A 21200-nucleotide genomic window follows, 5' to 3' on the forward strand; every position below is an offset into this window, starting at 1 on the left:
GAATAAGAGCAACTGCAACAATTAGGAATTAAAAACATTTTACAACACCAAAATGCTTTGCTGGGATGGTCGAAAGATCAAATTAGGTAGGTTAAATAAGTTTAAAATTAAATATTATTTAATAATAATAATTATATATTTAAAATAATCAATTGATGTGCCGTTTTATTGGTGTTCTCTAAGTGGTCGAAGAAATCATTCTCATGATAATAGGCAAAAGCATACTGAATTTTTTAACAATACAACAGCGTTTTTTAAAAAATATAGCATTTTACTGCATCATTAAAAATGGGCAATAACAAAATAAGCCAACATGGGAAAAATCGGACATCAGTTGACTTTGATGCTTTGAATTCAAAGCCTGGGACACACCAAGCCGACGTCAAAAATCTAGCAGTGACGAGAACTGACTGTGTTGTGGCCTCACATCATCTGTATCGGGACCAAAAAGCTGTGCATGAACACATCAAACAGATAACGGCAGACTGAAACAAGAACATTTGTTTTGCGCCTGTGTGAGGGGATGTGTTTTTCCATACCTGGTCCACAAAAGAAAACCAGACCTAGTGTTGCAAACATATATTTTCATAGTACTTCACTTACTAAAGAGACATTCACTCATGCAAATATGTCTGATAGTCTGATAATACATAATGTTTACAAATATTTAAGAAAGGCAATGACATGACAGCAAGCTTCATTCTGTTTCTTCTTGATTCGCGTTATTTTCTTTGCTTCATCGCTACAGTTTTTGTTCCATTCTGCTTTGTAGCAAAACAGCCAATCAGAGTACGCTCTTTCACGAATGGCCAATATCAGTTCTACAAACTGAATTGGGCAAACCCAATGTGACCAAGAAGAGAGGTGCACCATACAAACTAGTCTGACAGATGCTCACCGATGGCCCAATGTTGCCTGACCAACCACTTAGTGTGTGTGTTTGGCCAATTTGATAAAATCTTGATGCAAACTCGAAAAAAACTCAAAGCAAACTTGATACAAATTCAATACAAGCTCGATACAAACTTGATTCAAACTCGAAGCAAACTCGAAACAAACTCGATGCAAACTCAAAGCAAACTCAATACAAACTCGATGCAAACTCGAAGCAAACTCGAAATAAACTCAATGCAAACTCGATACAAACTTAAAACAAACTCAATACAAGCTTGATACAAACTTGATACAAACTTGAAGGAAACTCGAAACAAACCCGATACAAACTCAAAACAAACTCAATACAAACTCAAAGCAAATTCAATACAAACTCAAAACAAACTGGAAACAAACTCGAAACAAACTCGAAACAAACTCGAAACAAACTCGAAACAAACTCGAAGAAAACCCAATACAAACTCAAAACAAACTCAAAGCAAACTCGATACAAACTCAAAACAAGCTCGAAACATAGTCGAAACAAACTCACAGCAAAGTCGTAGCAAACTCAAAAAAAACTCGAAGCAAACTCAATACAAACTCAATGCAAGCTCGATACCAACTGGATACAAATTTGAAAGAAACTCAATACAAACCTGAAGCAAATTCAATACAAAACTCAAAACAAACTCGATTCAACCTCAAAACAAACTCAATACAAACTCAAAGCAAACTCGATACAAACTCAAAACAAACTCGATACAAACAAAAGTCATTTTGGCGTATTTTGTTCGTTTTTAGTTAGAATTTTAGTTTGTTCTCTGATTCAGTTTGAAGTACACTGCGGCCTTAAGTGTTTTGAAGATAAACCCTTGCTTAGCCATTTTGCTAAAATCCACATAGAATATGTTTTTGAGTAATTCAAAAACATTCGGACTAAAGTTAAATTCCATCTTTTTAGCGGTATTATCCGTCCAAACTGTTTAAAATGTCATTAACATAAACGTAGGTGCAAATTCTGAACACTTGGTGGCGGTAGAGAGGTTAAGTTAGAAACTTAAAAAAAGCTGAGATTGCATTCTATATTTGTAGCAAGAATTTCACAACTTTCTACCATATGGTTCTCTGTAATGCCAAAAACTTGATAGCGGAAGAACAACAACAACAACACTAGCAATTACAATATGTGCCAACACACCTTTGGTATTTGGCAGCTCTCGTTTATAACAACACATCCTAAATGTCACCTCGAATCCAGTCAGAGATAAAATCACAGCCCTTCCCTAAAATCCTAATGATTCATATTTTCCAGCACTGATGTTAAACCGTAAATGATTGCATAAGACGGTCAGTCATGTGAAAGCGCTATCAGTGGGCATTATAAAAGCAGTCGTGTTGTGTGATAACAGCTGAATGTGGGAGTGTGGGTCAGTATTGGGGATGGTTCCAGAGACGGAGGCGTACAGTACTCACTTTCTTCAGAGCTCTCCACGCTGCTCACACTATCTCCAGAAGTCGGCCTGTGTTTCTGCAGGTGCCTGCGGATGCTGAAGCGGGTCTTTTTGGGCTTCCCATGTCCTTTTAATTTTGGCTGGTCTGCAGTGTCTGCCGGCACATTTTTGCCATTAGCCAGTGCCGCGCTGGGCCCATTTGATGGAGCGGCCATAGCAGGAGAGGCTTCAGACGCATTCTGTGACAGAGAAGATTAAAGAGATTACTCTGTTATTGTTTAAAGCCAAACTGTTGAGACATACTGTTTGAACATAAAATATTTTATTATGTAAATTTATATTAATTTAAAGGCTTAGCTAGGGTAATTACTGTAGGTAGAGATACAGTGATTAGGGAATTTAGAGACAACATGGGGTTCGTTTTGTAGACAAAAAATGTTCTTAAAAATGCAAATAATATTGACCCAGGCTGTTTTTACATTTTTTTAAATAACATTTTTTTTACAACCAAAATAAAAGAAATAACATTCTCCGCAGAAGAAACATTTAATAGGACATACAGAGAAAACTTTCCGTGCCCTGTTAAACATCACTTATATTGTTATATATAAAAAAAATATATATATAATATATATAATATTATATAACATATTAGCCCCTAATCAAAAAGTTACAATTTGCCGTGAGATCGCATTGTCCTCAGGCTCCAGCTTCATGTTTTATGTTGACCGTATTGAAACAAAGAAAACAATCTGAAGTTGTTGTTTTTATAAATACCATGATTTTACCAGTCCGGCCCACTTGGGAATAGATTTTCCTCCATGTGGCCCCTGAGCTAAAATGAGTTTGAAACCCCTGCTCTAAAGTGACGTATTCTTAAGCAATGGTTTCTGCTGTTCTGACCGTCAGCAACGAATGTGAATGAATGGCGGAAGTAATTTTTGAGACTCTCCGTGTTACATTTTCTTTTTTATATACATGATTATACCTTCAAACTGTTGTACAAACGCAATATCACACTAGTAATGTCATATGGCTGTATATTGTCACTGGTGGGACACTAAGGCCGTACTCACACTAGGTACAGTTGCCTCGAACCGGGCCAAAGCACATCTCCCCCGACGGCCCGCGCTCACACCACAAAGGGGCCTCGGCACGCTTACGTCATCGCTGCTGCGCTGCTCAGTGAGAAGCGCCCTCTCACTTAGCAGCACAGTGGAGATTTCTCTAGTTATATCGTTTAAGTCGTCTGATATGCAGTAACATGCAGTCAAATATTTTGCCAAGCAGTCCTTAGGGATGCGGTGACATGCAGTCAGATATTTCGCCGAACAGATCCGCCATATTTGGCGCTCATAAACAATCATAATGCTCTCGTGCTGCAGGAATGAGGAAGTCTGCTGAAGGCGCGCAGCTGTCGTGCTGTGAGGAGTTCTCGTCTTTAATAAACTACGGCAGTTTGCGTTCACTGAACAGTAAAAATGATTAATAACTCCATATGAAACAGCCCCTTAAAAGTCACGTCTCGCCTTCAGTTACGGGCTTTGGCGCGTTTTGCACTCACACACAAGCCTACCGCGCCAAAGCCCAAGTGAACTGCGCTCAGGCACACCTCTTCCAAGCGGGCCAGGGCCGGCCAAGTAAACAATGCTTGAGCCTGATTCAGCGCACTCACACTTCTCAAACGATCCGGGAAATGGGCCTGGGCACGGTACGGATGGCATAGTGTGAGTAGGCCCTAACACACGCCTCCCACCAGTGACATTATACAGCCATATTGCACTGCTATGAGTTTGATATGGCTCATATAATACTAATAATACTACATTTATTATATTTTATAAAACCTTCTTTTGTCAAATCTAGTAGCTTAAAGAATAGCAAAGTATGAAGATTTAAAATAAATCTGTAATTAGTATTTTTGTACTGCACTGTGATTTTAATGTCATTAAATTACTGACAAGATATAATCTACTTTTACACTTAGCAACATTTTATTAGGTGTCTTTTGGAAATGATAGTAAAAATGTACAACAGTTTTTATTTTGAGCTCAGAAAAAGCACACTCTTGAAGTATGAAAAACATAAATTTAAAGCTGTATTTTATTTTTCTGATGCTTAAAACCCCATTTGAATTTTTAATTCTTGTGTACAGTTTTGCTGAAAGTACAGCAATATTAATATAATAGTATCAATATGTCACATAAAACAAAGGAATAAAAGCTCTTCCAAACCTCTGCAGACACAGGAAGAGTCCTGGTGACACTTCCTATATCAGTCAACCGATGCTCTCTATCATCCCAGCGCCCGTAGGCCAAATCAATGCCTCCCACAAACGCCACCGACTGATCAATGACCACAATCTTCTCATGGTGAGCCCACAGGTACACAGAAGACGACACGTGATCTGGATGCCTCATTACCTGAGATTAAAAAGTAAAAAAAAAGAGAAAGTGTTCAAGTTTCCTTTTTTAAAGATTTAAAGATCACCAAATCAATTCTTTTGTGACAAAACTCCAATTAAACAACAATGACCGTAAATATTGTTGCCGCTAGTGACAATAACTGTATTGGTAAAGTAATGATGACCACATGATTCATAACAGTGACATTTAGGAAACGATGACTCACTCAGAGCTGAAGGTGAGTAATGTACAGTAAGTCTCACATTATGTTAAATATAATGGGAAATCCCACCATGTTGATCATTTTTGTATGATCATATGAGAATGTGTAATTAAGGACACATTTAGAATAGAGATTTGTTTTCAGAAACTATTAAATGTATTCTAAAAAAAAACACTTTAATATTATATATAAATTGGTTATAAGGGAAACTTTAAGTGAATTTGAAAACATAATCAACATATATACGTTTTACTCTTCTTCTACTCTTCATCAAACAGGTAGAAATATTCTCAAGACATTGTTTTTGTCATGTATGTTAATCATACAGCATCAAACTGGAACCAAATTATATGAAATACAACATTTTGTTTTACATTTTGCTTTGTTTTCTGAAATATGATTAATTTCAATGACTCTTCCATGCTAAGAAATTATGATTTTAAAATACAGTTTTCTTTTTTGTCCCCTTGCTACAGCTTTTCCCCCAATACATAATACATTTTAAAAACTGTGGGGCACAAGTATTTTACCCATCAGATATGCATGGATTATAAGTTATGGTGTTGTTGAGGGTCAACAATTATTTTCTGTTTGGACAAAACAGTAAAAAGTACCTTTACTTTATATTTCAAAGCATAATATTTGACTTTTTAATTCACATTTCATAAAAACATGCAATTTTTCAGTATTCTGAACTGTTCAAATTATATTAAGTGAGAGCCACTATCAAGGTAAGAGTATTAAGGTAAGAGCCAGTCTACGGTTTTCTGAATTCACTGATTCAATTGATGTGGTCAGAGAAAGACTCCAGTCAACAATTTGCTGATTCAAATGATTCAGATGCAGCAAATATTCAGTAAATGATTCATTATGATAAATTTAAGCGTCTGACTCAAACTCAGCAACAAAAGAAAATGCTATTCTTGAGGGCCTGTGGCTGATGGCAAAAAATATAACTCATGAAGGATTTTTGCATTAACTGAGTGGATCGTTTTGAATGATTTATTATATCATAGTTTATTGGGTTTTATTTTTTATGTTTACATATAATGTCTCCCTAACCTTTCTGATTCTGATTGTAATGCAATAATGTGCAAACTTTGAAACAATAAATATTTTGAAAAGCGCTATACAAATAAATATTTGAATTATTTATTGAGTCATATTTTCAGTTCTTCGTTCACCAATGGTATGGGTGTTTCCCAGTACTGGGTTGCAGCTGAAAGGGCATCCACTGCGTTAAACCGGTTGGTGGTTCAATAGTTAGCGGTTCATTCTGCTGTGGCAATCCCTGATAAATAAGGGACTAAGCTGAAGGAAGATGAATAAATGAATGTTCACCAATGTTGTTGGTATGTTCAGCATAGCCTGTTCTTGTTTTCGGTTTTCCAGCATTTATCAATAAGGTACTGATAGAACCATTAATAGCCATGGAATATTTTCATTTTGGCGGCACGGTGGTTTAGTGGTTAGCACTGCCACCTCACAGCAAGAAGGTTGCTGGTTCGAGTCCTGGCTGGGTCAGCTGTGTGGAGTTTGCATATTCTCCCCGTGTTTGCGTGGGTTTCCTCCAGGTTCTCCAGTTTCCCCCACGATCCAAGACATGCACTATAGGTGAAAGATGAATTGGATGAACTAAATTGGCCATAGGGGTGTTTCCCAGCACTGGGTTGTGGCTGTAAGGGCATCCACTGTGTAATACATATGCTGCAATAGTTGGCAGTTCATTCCGCTGTGGTGACCTCTGATAAATAAGGGACTAAGCTGAAGAAAAATGAATGAATATTTTAATTCCAGAAAACATTCTATTTAGAGGGAAAATGTACTAAAGCCTATGCAAAAAAAAAGTTCTCTGAGGAACATTTCAGTAAAAAAGGTACTTGTACTAGGGCATCAATGTGAAAAACCCTTTTTTATCTTGCTTCTTTCTGACATCTGCTTTTTTTAAAGATTTAACATAAGCCATTGGCTCCCAGTTGGCATAAGGGTTAACTGATTAGTTTTATTTCGTCCTCACCTTGATGTTGGGGTGAAGCTGAAGTAGTGTTCGCTTGCTGTATTCGCTGTTTATCCCGAGAGCCAGTTCCACCTCCTTATACAACATCACGAAGATCCGCACCCCTTTTTGCTGCAAGAACAAACAGTTCTTCATAATCCACTAGTCAATATTAATATGTTATCAAGAACACCCTCCCCCTCCGGAGTGTAAATTATCACTGGAGATCAGTGAACAGGACGGTTTTATTGTCAGTGCAGATGGATTGCTGTCTGACCACAGCTCTGGATTACTAGAACTCACCGCTTGGCGTTTGAGGATAGAGTCAAGTCTCCAGCGATTGCCTTCTACAACAGGCCTCTTGAGGAAGATTTCCGGACTCAGCCTGCAATAACACACACACACACACAGAGCGACCTCATCAGCAGGGGAAGCATTTGTAACATCAAATATACATAAACGTCTAGTCTAACATCTCAGCTGTCACCTACTTGAACTCAAAAGCATAGAGCGAAAAAGAAACACACACACACACACACACACACGTTGGTTTTGGTGGTTTATGATGACTCTCCATAGGCGCAATGTATTTTATACTTTAAAAATCTCCTTATTACATTTGGAATCAAAATTATTAGCATTCCTGTAATTTTTTTTTTCTTTTTCAAATATTTCTCAGATGTGTGTAACAGTAATTTTTCACAGTATTTCCCACAATATTTTTTCTTCTGGAGAGAGTTCATTCATTCATTCATTCATTTTCTTGTCGGCTTAGTCCCTTTAATAATCTGTGGTCGCCACAGCAGAATGAACCGCCAACTGATCCAGCACATTTTTACGCAGCGGATGCCCTTCCAGCCGCAATCCATCTCTGGGAAACATCCACACACACACATACACTGCGGACAATTTAGCCAACCCAATTCACCTGTACTGCAAGACTTTGAACTGTGGGGGAAACCGGAACACCCGGAGGAAACCCACGCAAACGCAGGGAGAACAAGCAAACTCCACACAGAAACGCCAACTGAGCCGAGGATTGAACCAGTGACCCAGCGACCTTCTTGCGACCTTACCTACTGCGTCGCCATTGGAAAAAGTATTATTTGTTTTATTTTGGCAAGAATAAAATCAGTTTTAGTTTGTTTAAGACCAATTTAAGGTCAAAATTATTAGCCCCTTTAAGCAATTCTTTTTTTATTGTCTACAGAACAAACCGTTGTTACACAATGACTTGCATAATTACCCTAACTGGCCTAATTTGTCTAGTTAAGTCTTTAAATGTCACTTTAAGCTGAATACTTGAAAAATGTATAGTAAAATATTATGTACAGTCATCATGCCAAGGATAACAGAAAATCAGTTATTGGAAATGAGTTATTAAAACTATTACGTTTAGAAATGTGTTGAAAAAAATATTTTAGTTAAACAGAAAATGGGGAAAATATTATACAGGAGGGCTACAAAATTCTGACTTTAACTGTAAATGGCCTTACTCTAACCCCACCCTTAACCCTAACCCTCACAGGAAACCTGTAGCCAATTTGAACGTATAAACACCATTAATTATGCTTTTTAAGCATTTTGAATAACAAGGACATGCGTAAAGTCCTCATAAACCACCTTCACATTGCAATACCTAGGTCATACCCATGTTATTACACAAATTTGTGCCCACGTAAACCCCCAACACCAGTACACTATATATACACACACACATACACAGAGGAATGTCACAGTCGCAGGATGACTGAGTGATGCTGTAACACTGCACCGGGACTCAGTCTGATGAAGGTAACAGATCCGTTTGGCCATCGCTCCCAGCTGGAGGTGCCCTCTGAGAGGCCGAGTACAAAGTATACAAATGTCTTTCTTTCCCTCTCTTGCTTTCTTCCACTTTCTTTGGGGGTTTCTCTTAGTTCATGGGCTAACGATGACTGAACAAATTACTGCATCTCTTGAGTTGTTGCAAATGTGAAAAGCAACAACACTTTTATAATATATATACATTTTTAAGTTTTGGTGCTGTCATACTAATTTAATTGAGTTAATTGGTATGATGAAGTTATCGCAAAGCACCGCAGATATTTTACCTGCATCGCTGATTTTAAAATCAATCACTTTTATTGGCCCTTGTTTAGTTTCGATTATGAATCTTTCACTTGGGCTAGGTTAGGTTCCAAAGTGTTTTAAATATGATATTATTCAGCCACTCTTGAAAAAAAGAGTCATCTTGATCCAGCTTCACTTAATAACTACAGGCCCATATCTAAAGTGCCTTTTTTTTCAAAGGTTTTAGAAAGGATTGTTACCATGCAGCTGAATTCTGTTTTGGAGACTCATAATATCTTTGACAAGTGAAGTTTACTTATAAACTAATTTAGAGAGGATCACATGCTTATGATTGCTTGCAGTTGGCCGTGCATTATTCAATTCATGATTTACCAATCAGACGATTCCAAAGCCACTATACCCTAAGTTCCATATAACAGCCATCTTCATTTTGAAGAATCCCCCCTTCCACCCTTCTCCTCCTCCTTTCCTAGATGGCCCAGTGGTTAGCACTGTTGCCTCACAGCAAGAACATCACAGGTTCTAGTCCTTACCAAGCCAGCCAACGTTTCTGTGCAGACTTTACACGTTCTCCCTGTGCTCACGTGGGTTTCCCGCGGGTTCTCCGCTTTCTCCCACCGTCCAAAACATGCAACTTAAGTTAATTGACTAATAAAATCGGCATCATAAACATGCTCCTAGTAAGTAGTTATCTCTTAAGACCAGTCACTATCTGTTTATTAGCTACTACAGCAGGGGAGTTCTCGAGATCTACCCGAGCTCAAACTCCCCTCTCGCCTTGCAAACGGGAGGGAGCCTCAGGCTCAAGGAACCGCGACAGCATGCCAAACAAGCTTCATATTCAATCATCAGATAAGTGTGAACTCTAGAAATTTCAGTCTGGTTACCGTAAACATCACTCTACAGAAATTGCCCACCTCAGGGTCTCAAATGACATTTTAATGGCTGCAGGTTAATGTTCTTTGCTGGTTTTGCTGGATCTTAGTGCAGGTTTTGATACTGTCGATCACTGCACTTTAATTAAGAGGCTGCATTCTCTTGTGGGTATTACTGGGTCAGCAGTGAATTGGTTAACCTCCTATCTTGCTGACAGGAGTTTCTCTGTGTCTATAGGTACTCATATATCAGACTCAGTTCCTCTGTCCTGTAGTGTGCCTCAAGGTTCTGTCCTAGGCCCTCTTCTTTTTAATTTATATAAGCTCCCTCTCAGCAAGATTATTAGTAGTTTTAAAGTTATATCTTGTCATTGTTATGTGCAGATGATGAAATGGGTTTTTTTTCTTTTAGCCCCGACAGGCTGGACAAACTGTCCTCTCTTGCAGGTTTGTTTAGTCTCCGTTAACAAATGGATGGCAGACAATTTTCTGCAATTGAACCCTGATAAAACTGAAATGTTGATTTTTGCTGCAGATATCATCACCCCAATGATCAGGCAACATTTTGGCGGTTTGTCATCTTCAAATTTGAGTGACATTAGAAATCTGGGTGTCATTTTTGATCGAGCTCTGTGTTTTAATAATGTTAAGTCTGTTGTTCATACATGCTTTTTACATGTGAGGAACATCGCAACAATCAGAAATATTGTTTTAAATGAAGAGATGGAGATGCTTGTCCATGCCTTTATCTCTTCTTTTTAGCCATCCCCAGAACTCGTCTTAGGACTAATTAGTTTTTTTTTTTTATTGATTCTTTTATTGTTCTTTTACCTGTTTTCTGGTTTTCTCTTATTGTAATGCACTTTGTGACACAATGTCTGTGAAAGGTGCTATATAAATAAGCCTTTACTTCCTTCCTTCCTTCCTTCCTTACTGTATGTGATTAGTGGGAATATAGGATTATAAATATGATAAAAGAATACAATTTTTAAAAAATCACAATAAATTAATTCAGTTCAAGTGAAGTTCTACAATGATTTTTACAAAAATGTTATTAAATAATATTATAATAACAAAAATGATATAATCAATAAATAATAGATATAATATAAAAATTAATAATAATAAATATATTGTATTTTTTAAGTAAAAAGTTCTTGATTTGTAATGTACTCAAGTATTAAATCAAAAAATCAATTAACAAATAAAAACAAATGATCATTTCTCATATTTTATATTTTCATTCAGATTTTTTTGATGTTCTAAAAAAAAACACATATACAAATATATAACAACAACACTAATACTAATGACCGAAACATACACTAAACATAATTCTAAAAATTAAATACAAAGTATAACAATACAAAAATATCATTTATCCTTATTCTTTATATTCACTAACATTTTTAGATTTTTATGGGTGCTGATAATCACCCCATAAACACTGAAATTTCACTGATGTAAAACAATAGATATGCTTGGATAAACTGCAGTTCTTGTAGTGGGATGCCAGGTTGGGACCTGTACAGTATGATCTCTGTGGTTTTTTGTTTCCAAGAAACCCTCCAGAATACAAACACACAGCATTAACCAGAACTGGAAAGTCTATTGATTATTTTAGAATTTAGAAGATGTTTTAAAGTCAAAACATTAACCAATGGAGTCATGTGATCTGTTTAATAATTCTACCCTGAATCAATAGTACCAAAAGAAGGTTTTATCAGAACATACCACCAGTCGGTGATGAAGATCTCCTCCTCTGCCTCCTCCAGCGCATTAGCCACGTCCTCCATGTACTGCTTCCCATTCACATACCTAAAACACACACATGCATTTACACACACAGCCAAACAAGCTTAATACTCAAATCTTGCACTCTAAAAGGGGTCATGACATGGATTTTATTTGTTATTTTAACCTGTTTGATCCCAATTTGTTCCTTGCTATCTGAGCACATGCATTTTATGGCTCAGACCAGTCTAAGACTCCTTTGAAATGATCTTGGTTAAATTAAGCAATATATTTTGGTCACAATAGCGAAAGGTGAGAAACAGCAAGAACTGCACTGCAATTAAAATGTGAAACGGTCAGATTTTAAGCACTGGGTCCTTTAAAGCTTGTCAACAAATGTCCAATGTTTTGATTGGCTGATGTCATTGCAAAAAAAAAACACCATCGATGCCCACTCACAACTGCACAGTGCTGTACTGATGGATTTTCACAGCATTATCTATTTAAAACCTGTCATCTACAGACAAAACATTGTGAAATCATTAACATGCATATTCATATTCAATCTTTAACAAATAAAATAATATTTGTGATCTGTCACTTACAAATACGCTTTGTTTACAAAACACTGTGCAGTCAAACACTTGCATCAAAGGACGTCATCCTTCACTAAATGCCAGTGCGTAGGGTTCAAGCTCTGGAGTTGGCATTTATGCAAATGAATGCCCGACTGTGACATCACACGTCATCTCGTTGTCATTTTTTACATCTTTATAAAATAAAATGCACTCCTTGTTGTAAACAAATCGTTTAAGACTTTAAACTTGCCAGAAGATTTAATAGAAAAAAGACCTCTTATATGTCAGAAGATTAATGCAACTTGGATTTTACATGTCATGACCCCTTTAATTACATGATTTGTATTATTCAAGGAACAACATGCACACTAATAGGGCTTAATGCTGCAACAATGAGCAGCAAATCATCCCTCAGAGCAGTAGTGAAGGCTCTGCTCTTGATTTGATCTCGCTCCTCCAGTGGGTCAAAAGAGGATTGAGTCTATGGTTACACTTTCCCTCTCATTCTCTCAGGTTACTCCTGTGAAACAGGCTTCACCTGAAGACCCGGTGGCGGACAAATTAAGCTCTTGCATGTTCATCAGCTCGGGGAAACTTCAGAGACCTGCTTCTGCTTTGGGCTGTATTGTTGATTTTTAGGGACTGTTTTGAAATCACCTAAACATTGTGTTAATTAAGAAACAAATCACAATATAAATCACTAATACAATATAATAGATAATATCATTTAACATAAGAAAAGCTTACAATTTTCCTATTAAATCTAAAATGTTTTAAAAATCATTACATGTATTATATTACAATAATTGAGTGCGTGCAACGAACAACCGTATAAGTCCACAAATAAATAAGTAAATAAGATAACTATGTGACATTAATTGTTTGTGTGAACTTTGTATACACTTTGGGAATATTTCCAGCGGGCCAGGGGCCTCATGTATCAACGCTGCGTACACACAAAAACTTTGCGTACGCCAGGTTTCACGCTCAGAATTGCTCACGTTTGGATTTACTAACAATGCACTGAACGTGGGAATGTGCGCAGCTTCACGGCAGCTTTCTGGCTGGCGTACGCACATTTTTTGTGCCTGTCTGTTTTATTTTCATTGGCGACCCCTAGAGGCAGTTGTGTTAAATCCCTCTCTACAAAGTGTCTGAGCCTTGCAATGGCAGCTGTATGAGACGGGTTCATCTAGTAGGTATGTAAGGTTTCCATACCATACAGTTGACCAGCTAAACATTAAAGCACAATTTGCAGCGGTCGCCTGTTTTCCCAATGTAATCTGAGCTATCTACAGCACGCACATTGCTATAAAGACACTATCTGAAGATGAATTTGCATGCGTGAATCAGAAACATTTCCATTCAATAAATGTGCAAATAAAATATGATGCACAAACTTATTGATGATTCCTACTTGTCTTTCTCGTGATAAATAGTTGGCAAAATCTGATATGTAGCGGGGAAAAAAAGGAGAAAGAGATCATCAGACGCTGGATTTGAGCCGAGTTTATGCTCGAACGTGTCAATACATGATCACATGCGTATTACAAGGTGCGCCACTGAGACTGCTAAGGGTACTGCAACATTTTACAGATATAAACCACACTATTTCTTTTTTTAATGCACTCAGTGCGATGTTCAGACCCAACTGTGTTAACCGCATCAGCTAAACTCTCCCACTCTATTTTTTTCTTTTGTTGTTAATTCCGGAGAGCAAACTTGCAAATAACACCGCTTTTCTCCGGTCTACCTCTGAAAGCAGCACCTCCAATTCACATTCTGTTCAAAGTTTCTCTTTTTGCTTGATTTTGCCATTGCTTTTTCGTTGGGTTTTGCCATTAGCATAGTCATTAGCATATTCATACGGGGGAGGAGGCAGGAAGGGGTTTTGTGCTCGTGCATGTTGCGCTCAGTTTCACGTTCATTCGGATGTACAAAAGAATATGCATGAGATTCGGCGTACGCAGTGTTTCATACATCTGAAATTTTTTCTGCGTACGCACATTTACAGCTTTGTGCGTACGCAATGTTTTAGTAAGATTTCCACGCAAGTCTTCGTACATGAGGCCCCAGGAGTCTGCATTTTAAACAATAAAATAGCATCACACGGAAAAAATGTTTATGTTCACAAAGAAAAATGAAGAAGGCGCTTGCTGTCATGTCCGCTTTGCACATTAAAAGGCAAATCCTCGGCACAAAAAGGAGAGCCGAGATGAACAAGTGGAAAATCAAAGAAAGGAAGGCTTTAAGGGATGCTGGGAAACCATATTGGAATCAAAGAGGAGAACAAAACCATGGGAAAAATCTACCAAAAGTAGTGAGTGGAAAAATCATATATGTGATGTGATCTCTCTTTCTAAACATGCTGAGGAGCGCTAAACACCACAAAACAGTTAATCAATCAAAATAAACCATATACTATATATAATAAAGCTGTAGCAATGCATATTTCCTGCCAGTCCTGTGTTAATAACAGCAAGCAAAGTTTATGTGTTTACATCTTTATTTATATTGTGAGATGGCAGAGCACAACAACAGTTTGAAGTAGTGTATACACAGATACACCAGCTTTTCTAAATAAACGACAATATTTAGCTGTGATGCATGTCTGCATTGTATTTATTTATTGTTTAATTTACTTATTTATTTATTGTTTATTGTTAATAATTGATTGTTATTGCCTGTACTGTAAGAAGGTCTATGTATTGTTCATACTGTATTTTCTGTTTTCAAATAATAACAATAATAATAATAATACACTTGAAAGAAATGCTTAATATTAACCTGAAGTTTCTGTTACTGTATTAAAACTAAGATAAAGGAATCACAATAACTTTTGATTTTTAATAATGACACTGAAAAATGATATTTTTCTAGAATTGAGAAGCTTTTGTTGTTTATCTTCAAGTAAAATAAAACTATATACTATAATGTTCGCAATTCAAATGAAAAAAATCTTTTTACTCCAAATTTTAGTATATGGACTTATATGGTTCATCATCTTAAGGCCTCAAATAAGCATTGATATTAATATTCTGGGCCAAAAACCTAAAATTCTGGATGCACTTGACCAAAAACAGAAACTGCTTTGTAATAATTATTTAATATTTTATTGAATAATATAACATAATTTTGTAAGACAGTTGGATTTTAACTAGGTAACAAATTTTACTGAATAAAAAAACAAACCAATAAATAAACATATATACATTAATATATGTATATTATAATATATATTTATCCATTTATGTATATGAAACTTAAGATTACAGTTTTTTTTATAATATATTATATAATTCGTTCATTCATTTTCTTTTCGGTTTAGTCCCTTTATGAATCTGGGGTCGCCACAGCGGAATGAACCGACAAACTTTTTCGTTAAGTTTTAAGCAGCGGATGCCCTTCCAGCTGCAGCCCATCACTAGGAAACATCCATACACACATTCACACACATACACTATGGACAATTTAGACTACCCAATTCACTAACACCGCATCTTTGGACTTGTGGGGGAAACCGGAGCACTCAGAGGAAACCTGCGCGAATACAGGGAGAACATGCAAACTCCACACAGAAACACCAACTGACCCAGCCGGGGCTCGAACCAGCGACCTTCTTGCTGTGAGGCGATTGTGCTGCCCATTGCTCCACCGTGCTGCCCATATTATATTATATTATATTATATTATATTATATTATTTTATATTATATTATATTATATCATATTATATTATATTATATTATATTATATTATATTATATTATATTATATTATATTATATTATATTATATTATATTATATTATATACTGTATATTTTATTTATATTATAATTATTGCTATTGTGTTCTGAAATAACAAGTGGCCACCCTTATGGTTTGATCATTTTAGTCTGGGAATGCATGTAAAAAGTGATATTTACCATTTAGACAGGATGTTCTTCTGTTCATTGGCAAAGGACCCGAAACGATGATCTTTAAGGAAGTTGCTGCCGTATTTGCGCACAAAATCATCAACGGCTTGTCCCCACCAGCGGGCATGACGGTAACTCGTAAACTTCAGCACCAGAGTCCTTTAAGAAGCATAAAGCTCTTTCACTTTACCCTACAATGAATGTGCAAGTAAACAGCATATTACATGGTATCTTAAATGACCAATGTCCACACACCTTGATAGACTGTCAATGCGAACGCCATGCTTCGTTTCAGTGTCTTTAGTGTCCATTTTAATGTCAAACTCTTTATCCACCAGCAGGACGAATGAGATGGCACCAGAATCTGGCTTCATGAGGAGCAGGCAAGAGTCCTTCGCCACCATCCACCTATAAAAAGCAACAGTAATATATTAATTAATAGAATAATAATTTCTTACATTTATATAGCGCTTTTCTGGACACTTAAAGTGCTTTACATATTTTTTGGGGGGATCACCTCATCCACCACCAGTGTGCAGCATCCACCTGGATGACACGATGCCAGACCACACACAAGCTGATTGGTCGGGAGGAGACAGAGTGATTAAGCCAATTATCATATGGGGATGGTTAGAAAGCCATGATGGACAGAGGCCAGTGGGCAATTTTGGCCAGGATTTTTAACGACCACAGACAGTTAGGACCTAGGTTTTTTAGCGTCTCATCCGAAAGATGGGCACTCACTAAGAATTACAGATTACCCATTGATATACTGGGGCATTAGGACCCACACAGACCACAGGTTGAACGCCCCTTGCTGGCCTCACTAACATAACCTCCAGCAGCAACCTAGCTTTCTCATGTGGTTTCCCATATAGGTACTGACCGGGCGCAGCCCTGCTTATCTTCAGAGGGCAACCATGTGAGAGTTGCAGAGAGCTAGCTGAATTACAAACACGTTTATTGAAAAATAAGTTGCATATATCTATAAGTCGCACTGTTCTGCTTGCTTTATCCTTCAAAGGAAGTTTGATGAACAGGCATTTTGACAATTACTGCACTGTTATTAGTTATCCACTTATAGGACGCTGTTTTTCTTTTGTTTATTGAACTTCATAACTTTCAATGATAACAAGCTGGATGCACATTATCCTTTGCGTGGACTATTAGTCACAGCAGGTTTCAGATGATAAAAAAATTTCTTCTATTTTGGAAAATATAGTACAAGGTGAGAGGTTTTGTTCATAATCAGCTCTAGTCGTTTTAACCATAGTGAGTCAAACACAATTATTTTTGTTCTTTTAGAAAATAAAACTGACCGTTTGGACCAGCGGTAGCACATTTTGCTGTGGCCACAGCAGTTCAGTCCAGGAATACGGTGACCACCGGACCTTTTGTGGACCATGCCCTCCCTGAAATGGAAACAGGAAAACATTGATTACAAAAGAAATACAAGAATATACCTATAACTACATTCAGGTCATTCTATGTAAAACCCTGATTCAAATTTTTGATTGTAAAACAAAATATTAAATATCATGGATGTATATTAACAAAGTAATCCATTATTTTGTAGAATTTTGTAAAACATAATGATGCAGCCATATTCCACAAGTCATTTTTATCCCGCTTAAATCTGAGTCAAATCTTAGATATTGCCATCTTCAGCAGTTTTTACAAAATAGTGGATTCCTCTTTAAACAGACATGCATGAATAATAATTCATATTTTAACTGAGCACAGATTTTTTTCTTGAGGAAAAAATATAAAAAAAATTGTAGCCAGATGCTTTTATTCAAAAAAAAATAAATAAATAAATTCATTAAATGCAGTCTAGACCAAGGGTGGCAGCTCATTTCACCAGAGAGAAACAGAAATTGTGAAGGTTTTGAAGAGTGATTTATCTCATTGTAAAGTAACTATTATGTCTAATGTAACTGTTTTGACAAAGTAACTGAGGTTTCTACACAGTGTTGAGATCCCGAAAGATAAGTGTTTCAAAACACTTTATCAAAGCATTATCCAAAACACCTAGGTTACGCGACTAAAGCGTTTTAAAACACTCAGGTCATGTGACTAAAGCGATTCAAAACATCAGACATTTCAGAAGCATTTCGAGACCTGTCGAATCCGCATTTGATTGACAGGGTCGGAAAGTAAAGAGTAACTGTGCTGCAAATGTCCAGAGTTCGAAACCCGACTTGTACAAATACTCAGAAATTGTAACTTGATGTATTTCAATAATGTTCATTTTTTTTAAGGTGTTTATAAGTGTTTTTCTGGATGTCAGACCAATGTTAAAACAAAACACGTTAAAAGAACAGAACTTTTAAAAACTAATATCTATAACTGCATAACCTCAAATTTAAACCCATTACCTCCGCATGCAAGTCAGGAAGTCTCACTGCTTCACTATATCACTTGAAACCTCAATTCTACGATGTGGGGTATAATTCCTCAATTTGCATAACTATTTCTTTGCTGAAGCTGTTCCAGAGCAATACATAAAAAATTACTACTAGGTGTCACTGTAGTGACGGGTTTCGAACCATTTCGAAGGTTTGACACATTTGCTTGATCTGTTTTAGTGTTTCAAGAAGCCTCGCTCTGCCCACCACTAGTTCCAAATGCAGCTTTATTAAACAAAGGGATGTCACGCAGGCAAGGGTCAACAGGAGTAAACAGTACAGCAAATGATCATCCAAGTAATACACTAAGACAGGCGATGGTCAGGGCAGGCAGCAAACAAACAAATATGCAAAAACACACAAGGCCGGAACTGGGAAAATGCTTTGAAATGCACTCTACAGAAATACAAATCAGAGCAATGGTTGAGTGTGTGAACAGAACATTTATAGTCCAGGACATCAGTGATAATGCCTTACTCCTGTGTCAGTGTAATCAGAGGGTGAACTGAAACAGGTGTGTGGGTGCAAGAGATAACGGGATTTGTAGTCCAAGATCACTTTCCAAAACATTTATTCTCTCCATGACTCTCTGGAGGGATGAGCTTTCAAACCTCTCAAATTGCTTAAAGCTTAACATTTATTCAAATGTCATTCTGACTAGAACATTTTAGCTATTAAAAAGAAAGAGCTCTTACAAGCCTTTCGGTCCCAAATCATGAATGAAGGATAGCTGGCTCACATCGATGAACTCCATCTACAGCAAAACCAAGAACAAAACCGTTAACACACAGGATACCAGAAAATTAACCTAAATATTGCACATAATTCAAATATGGACATACTGTTGCGTGGTAGTTTCTGTACATTGGCATTTTTAGCAGCTTATTCAAGTAGTCTTCAAGTTGTCTCTGCAAAAAAACATGACACAAGTCAGCATATTAATACAAAAATCATATTCAGATGAAAGCTGATGTAAACTGACTTTTCGACTGGAGACTTGCTCTTCTCTGGCCAGCTCTTCTCCTCCTCCTCGAGGTAAAGTTGGCATGTGCCGTTCGAGGTTCCTGTTTATAGTTTGCCTTCGCTCTGTGTGACTGTTGACCAGAAGATGCCAAGGACAGGATGAGATGTTAAGATTAACAAGAAGACAAACACGCATAACATCAACAGAGGCTATGATGGTTGAGATCATACACTAGCACAGCAATATCAATCCTGAAGGAGATCAGAGAATACTGAAGAAAATATATTATAGTCTCCACAAAAAAATTAACTAGCAACCGTTTTCTAAATTAATAATATGATGAAATGTTTCTTTAGAACCAAATCAGCATATCAGAACGATTAGTGGTAATTCACTATGACAGAAATATTTCTTACATGTTTTTTTGAACAGTAAAATTATAGTAATCATGGTTAAAATAACTACAATTATCATTCTGAAACTATAACTTTTATTTTTTTAAATCTAACAAATTTGTGGCTACCATGGCCAACTATGGGTAACCCTAAATTACCCATGATTTTGCAACACTAACCATAGTCTTACCATAGTATATGTCATAAAACTGTGGTTATACAAATGAAGGTCAATGTGAAAAAACAATCTAGGTTACTACAATTTTACTATAAAAAAACATGTTTAACTTATGTAAGTGTCATAATTACCAGCGATCTAGCTCCAGAGATCATTCACATGAACTACACACACCACATGAACTACCACAACCAGAATGCATTGCACCAATCAACAACTGCTCCAGCTGACCGTCATCCAGACACTCCCTCTCACACACACACACAAACACATTCACAGCTGTGGCTCATTCCCACTCATCACCAGGACTATATATTTTAGTTTGTGTGCCCCTCTCACTAGCTATGTTTCCATTCACCTATTTTTATGCGCACTTTGCATATGCACATAAAAAACAGTTGATCGAAACTGCCAAGATGCGCATACATTTTGAAAATGCACATAAAAACTTATGCGCATAACTGAGTACGTTAAACTTTTTATTCGATAAGAAAAGATGCGCATAAACTAGGATGGAAACCGCACAAATTGCAGTGTGTGCATTAAAAAAGGTCATGTGATTCTGTTATAAAAGATCATTTGATGATCAAAATGTGTGTAAATAGACCAACCAGCAGGCTGAGCACACTGTGACCCATCTGAACTGTAGTTTTGGTCATTCTAAAACGCCTTACCGTTTAAGTATTAGTGTTATTTTTATTATTATTAATGACCTCCAGAATCAAAAGAGTCATTGCTCCGCGTCTGACGCCTTCAAACGCCACCGCGCGTTTACTTCGTGTCAGGATTGCCTTCTGAGGCGCAAGTCATTTAATAGATGAAAAAAAATAGACACAGCTTCTCCGACCACAGTAAATTTCATTTTTACTGTGGATATTTGGCGTCAGTTAAACAGAGAGTGATGATTTTGTTCGCTTTGACTCGTTGGATGGAAACACTGCTTTATTTGCACGTCTTTTATGCAATAATCTAGTTTGGCGCATAAAGTTAATTTGCATTTTTGGATGGAAACATAGCTTCTGTTGTTTGCATTGCTTCCATGATGTCTGTGTGTTCCTGGTTTGTTTTGCTTTGTTTTAGTTTGTCTTGTTTTGTCATAGTTTTTTAATTAAATGTTTAAATGCTGCGTT

At 36.8% G+C, this 21200-nt stretch overlaps 1 protein-coding gene across 2 annotated transcripts in view; it reads right to left on the reverse strand.

The window, feature by feature from the left end:
• Nucleotides 1-21200, reverse strand: part of pld1b (phospholipase D1b) — a 74905-nt gene that overhangs the window by 27161 nt on the left and 26544 nt on the right. For both annotated transcript variants that reach the window (XM_021470348.3, XM_021470349.3), the window contains exons 5-15: nucleotides 19516-19627; nucleotides 19376-19441; nucleotides 19229-19287; nucleotides 17445-17537; nucleotides 16381-16533; nucleotides 16135-16284; nucleotides 11634-11717; nucleotides 7255-7336; nucleotides 6973-7083; nucleotides 4562-4750; nucleotides 2350-2566 (exon numbers count right to left, since the gene is read on the reverse strand). In XM_021470348.3, coding sequence (XP_021326023.1) covers nucleotides 2350-2566; nucleotides 4562-4750; nucleotides 6973-7083; nucleotides 7255-7336; nucleotides 11634-11717; nucleotides 16135-16284; nucleotides 16381-16533; nucleotides 17445-17537; nucleotides 19229-19287; nucleotides 19376-19441; nucleotides 19516-19627 — 1316 coding nt within the window. The remainder of the gene's footprint in view (nucleotides 1-2349; nucleotides 2567-4561; nucleotides 4751-6972; nucleotides 7084-7254; nucleotides 7337-11633; nucleotides 11718-16134; nucleotides 16285-16380; nucleotides 16534-17444; nucleotides 17538-19228; nucleotides 19288-19375; nucleotides 19442-19515; nucleotides 19628-21200) is intronic.

Source organism: Danio rerio, chromosome 24, assembly GCF_049306965.1.
Source record: "Danio rerio strain Tuebingen ecotype United States chromosome 24, GRCz12tu, whole genome shotgun sequence".
NCBI classification, from domain to species: Eukaryota; Metazoa; Chordata; class Actinopteri; order Cypriniformes; family Danionidae; genus Danio; species Danio rerio.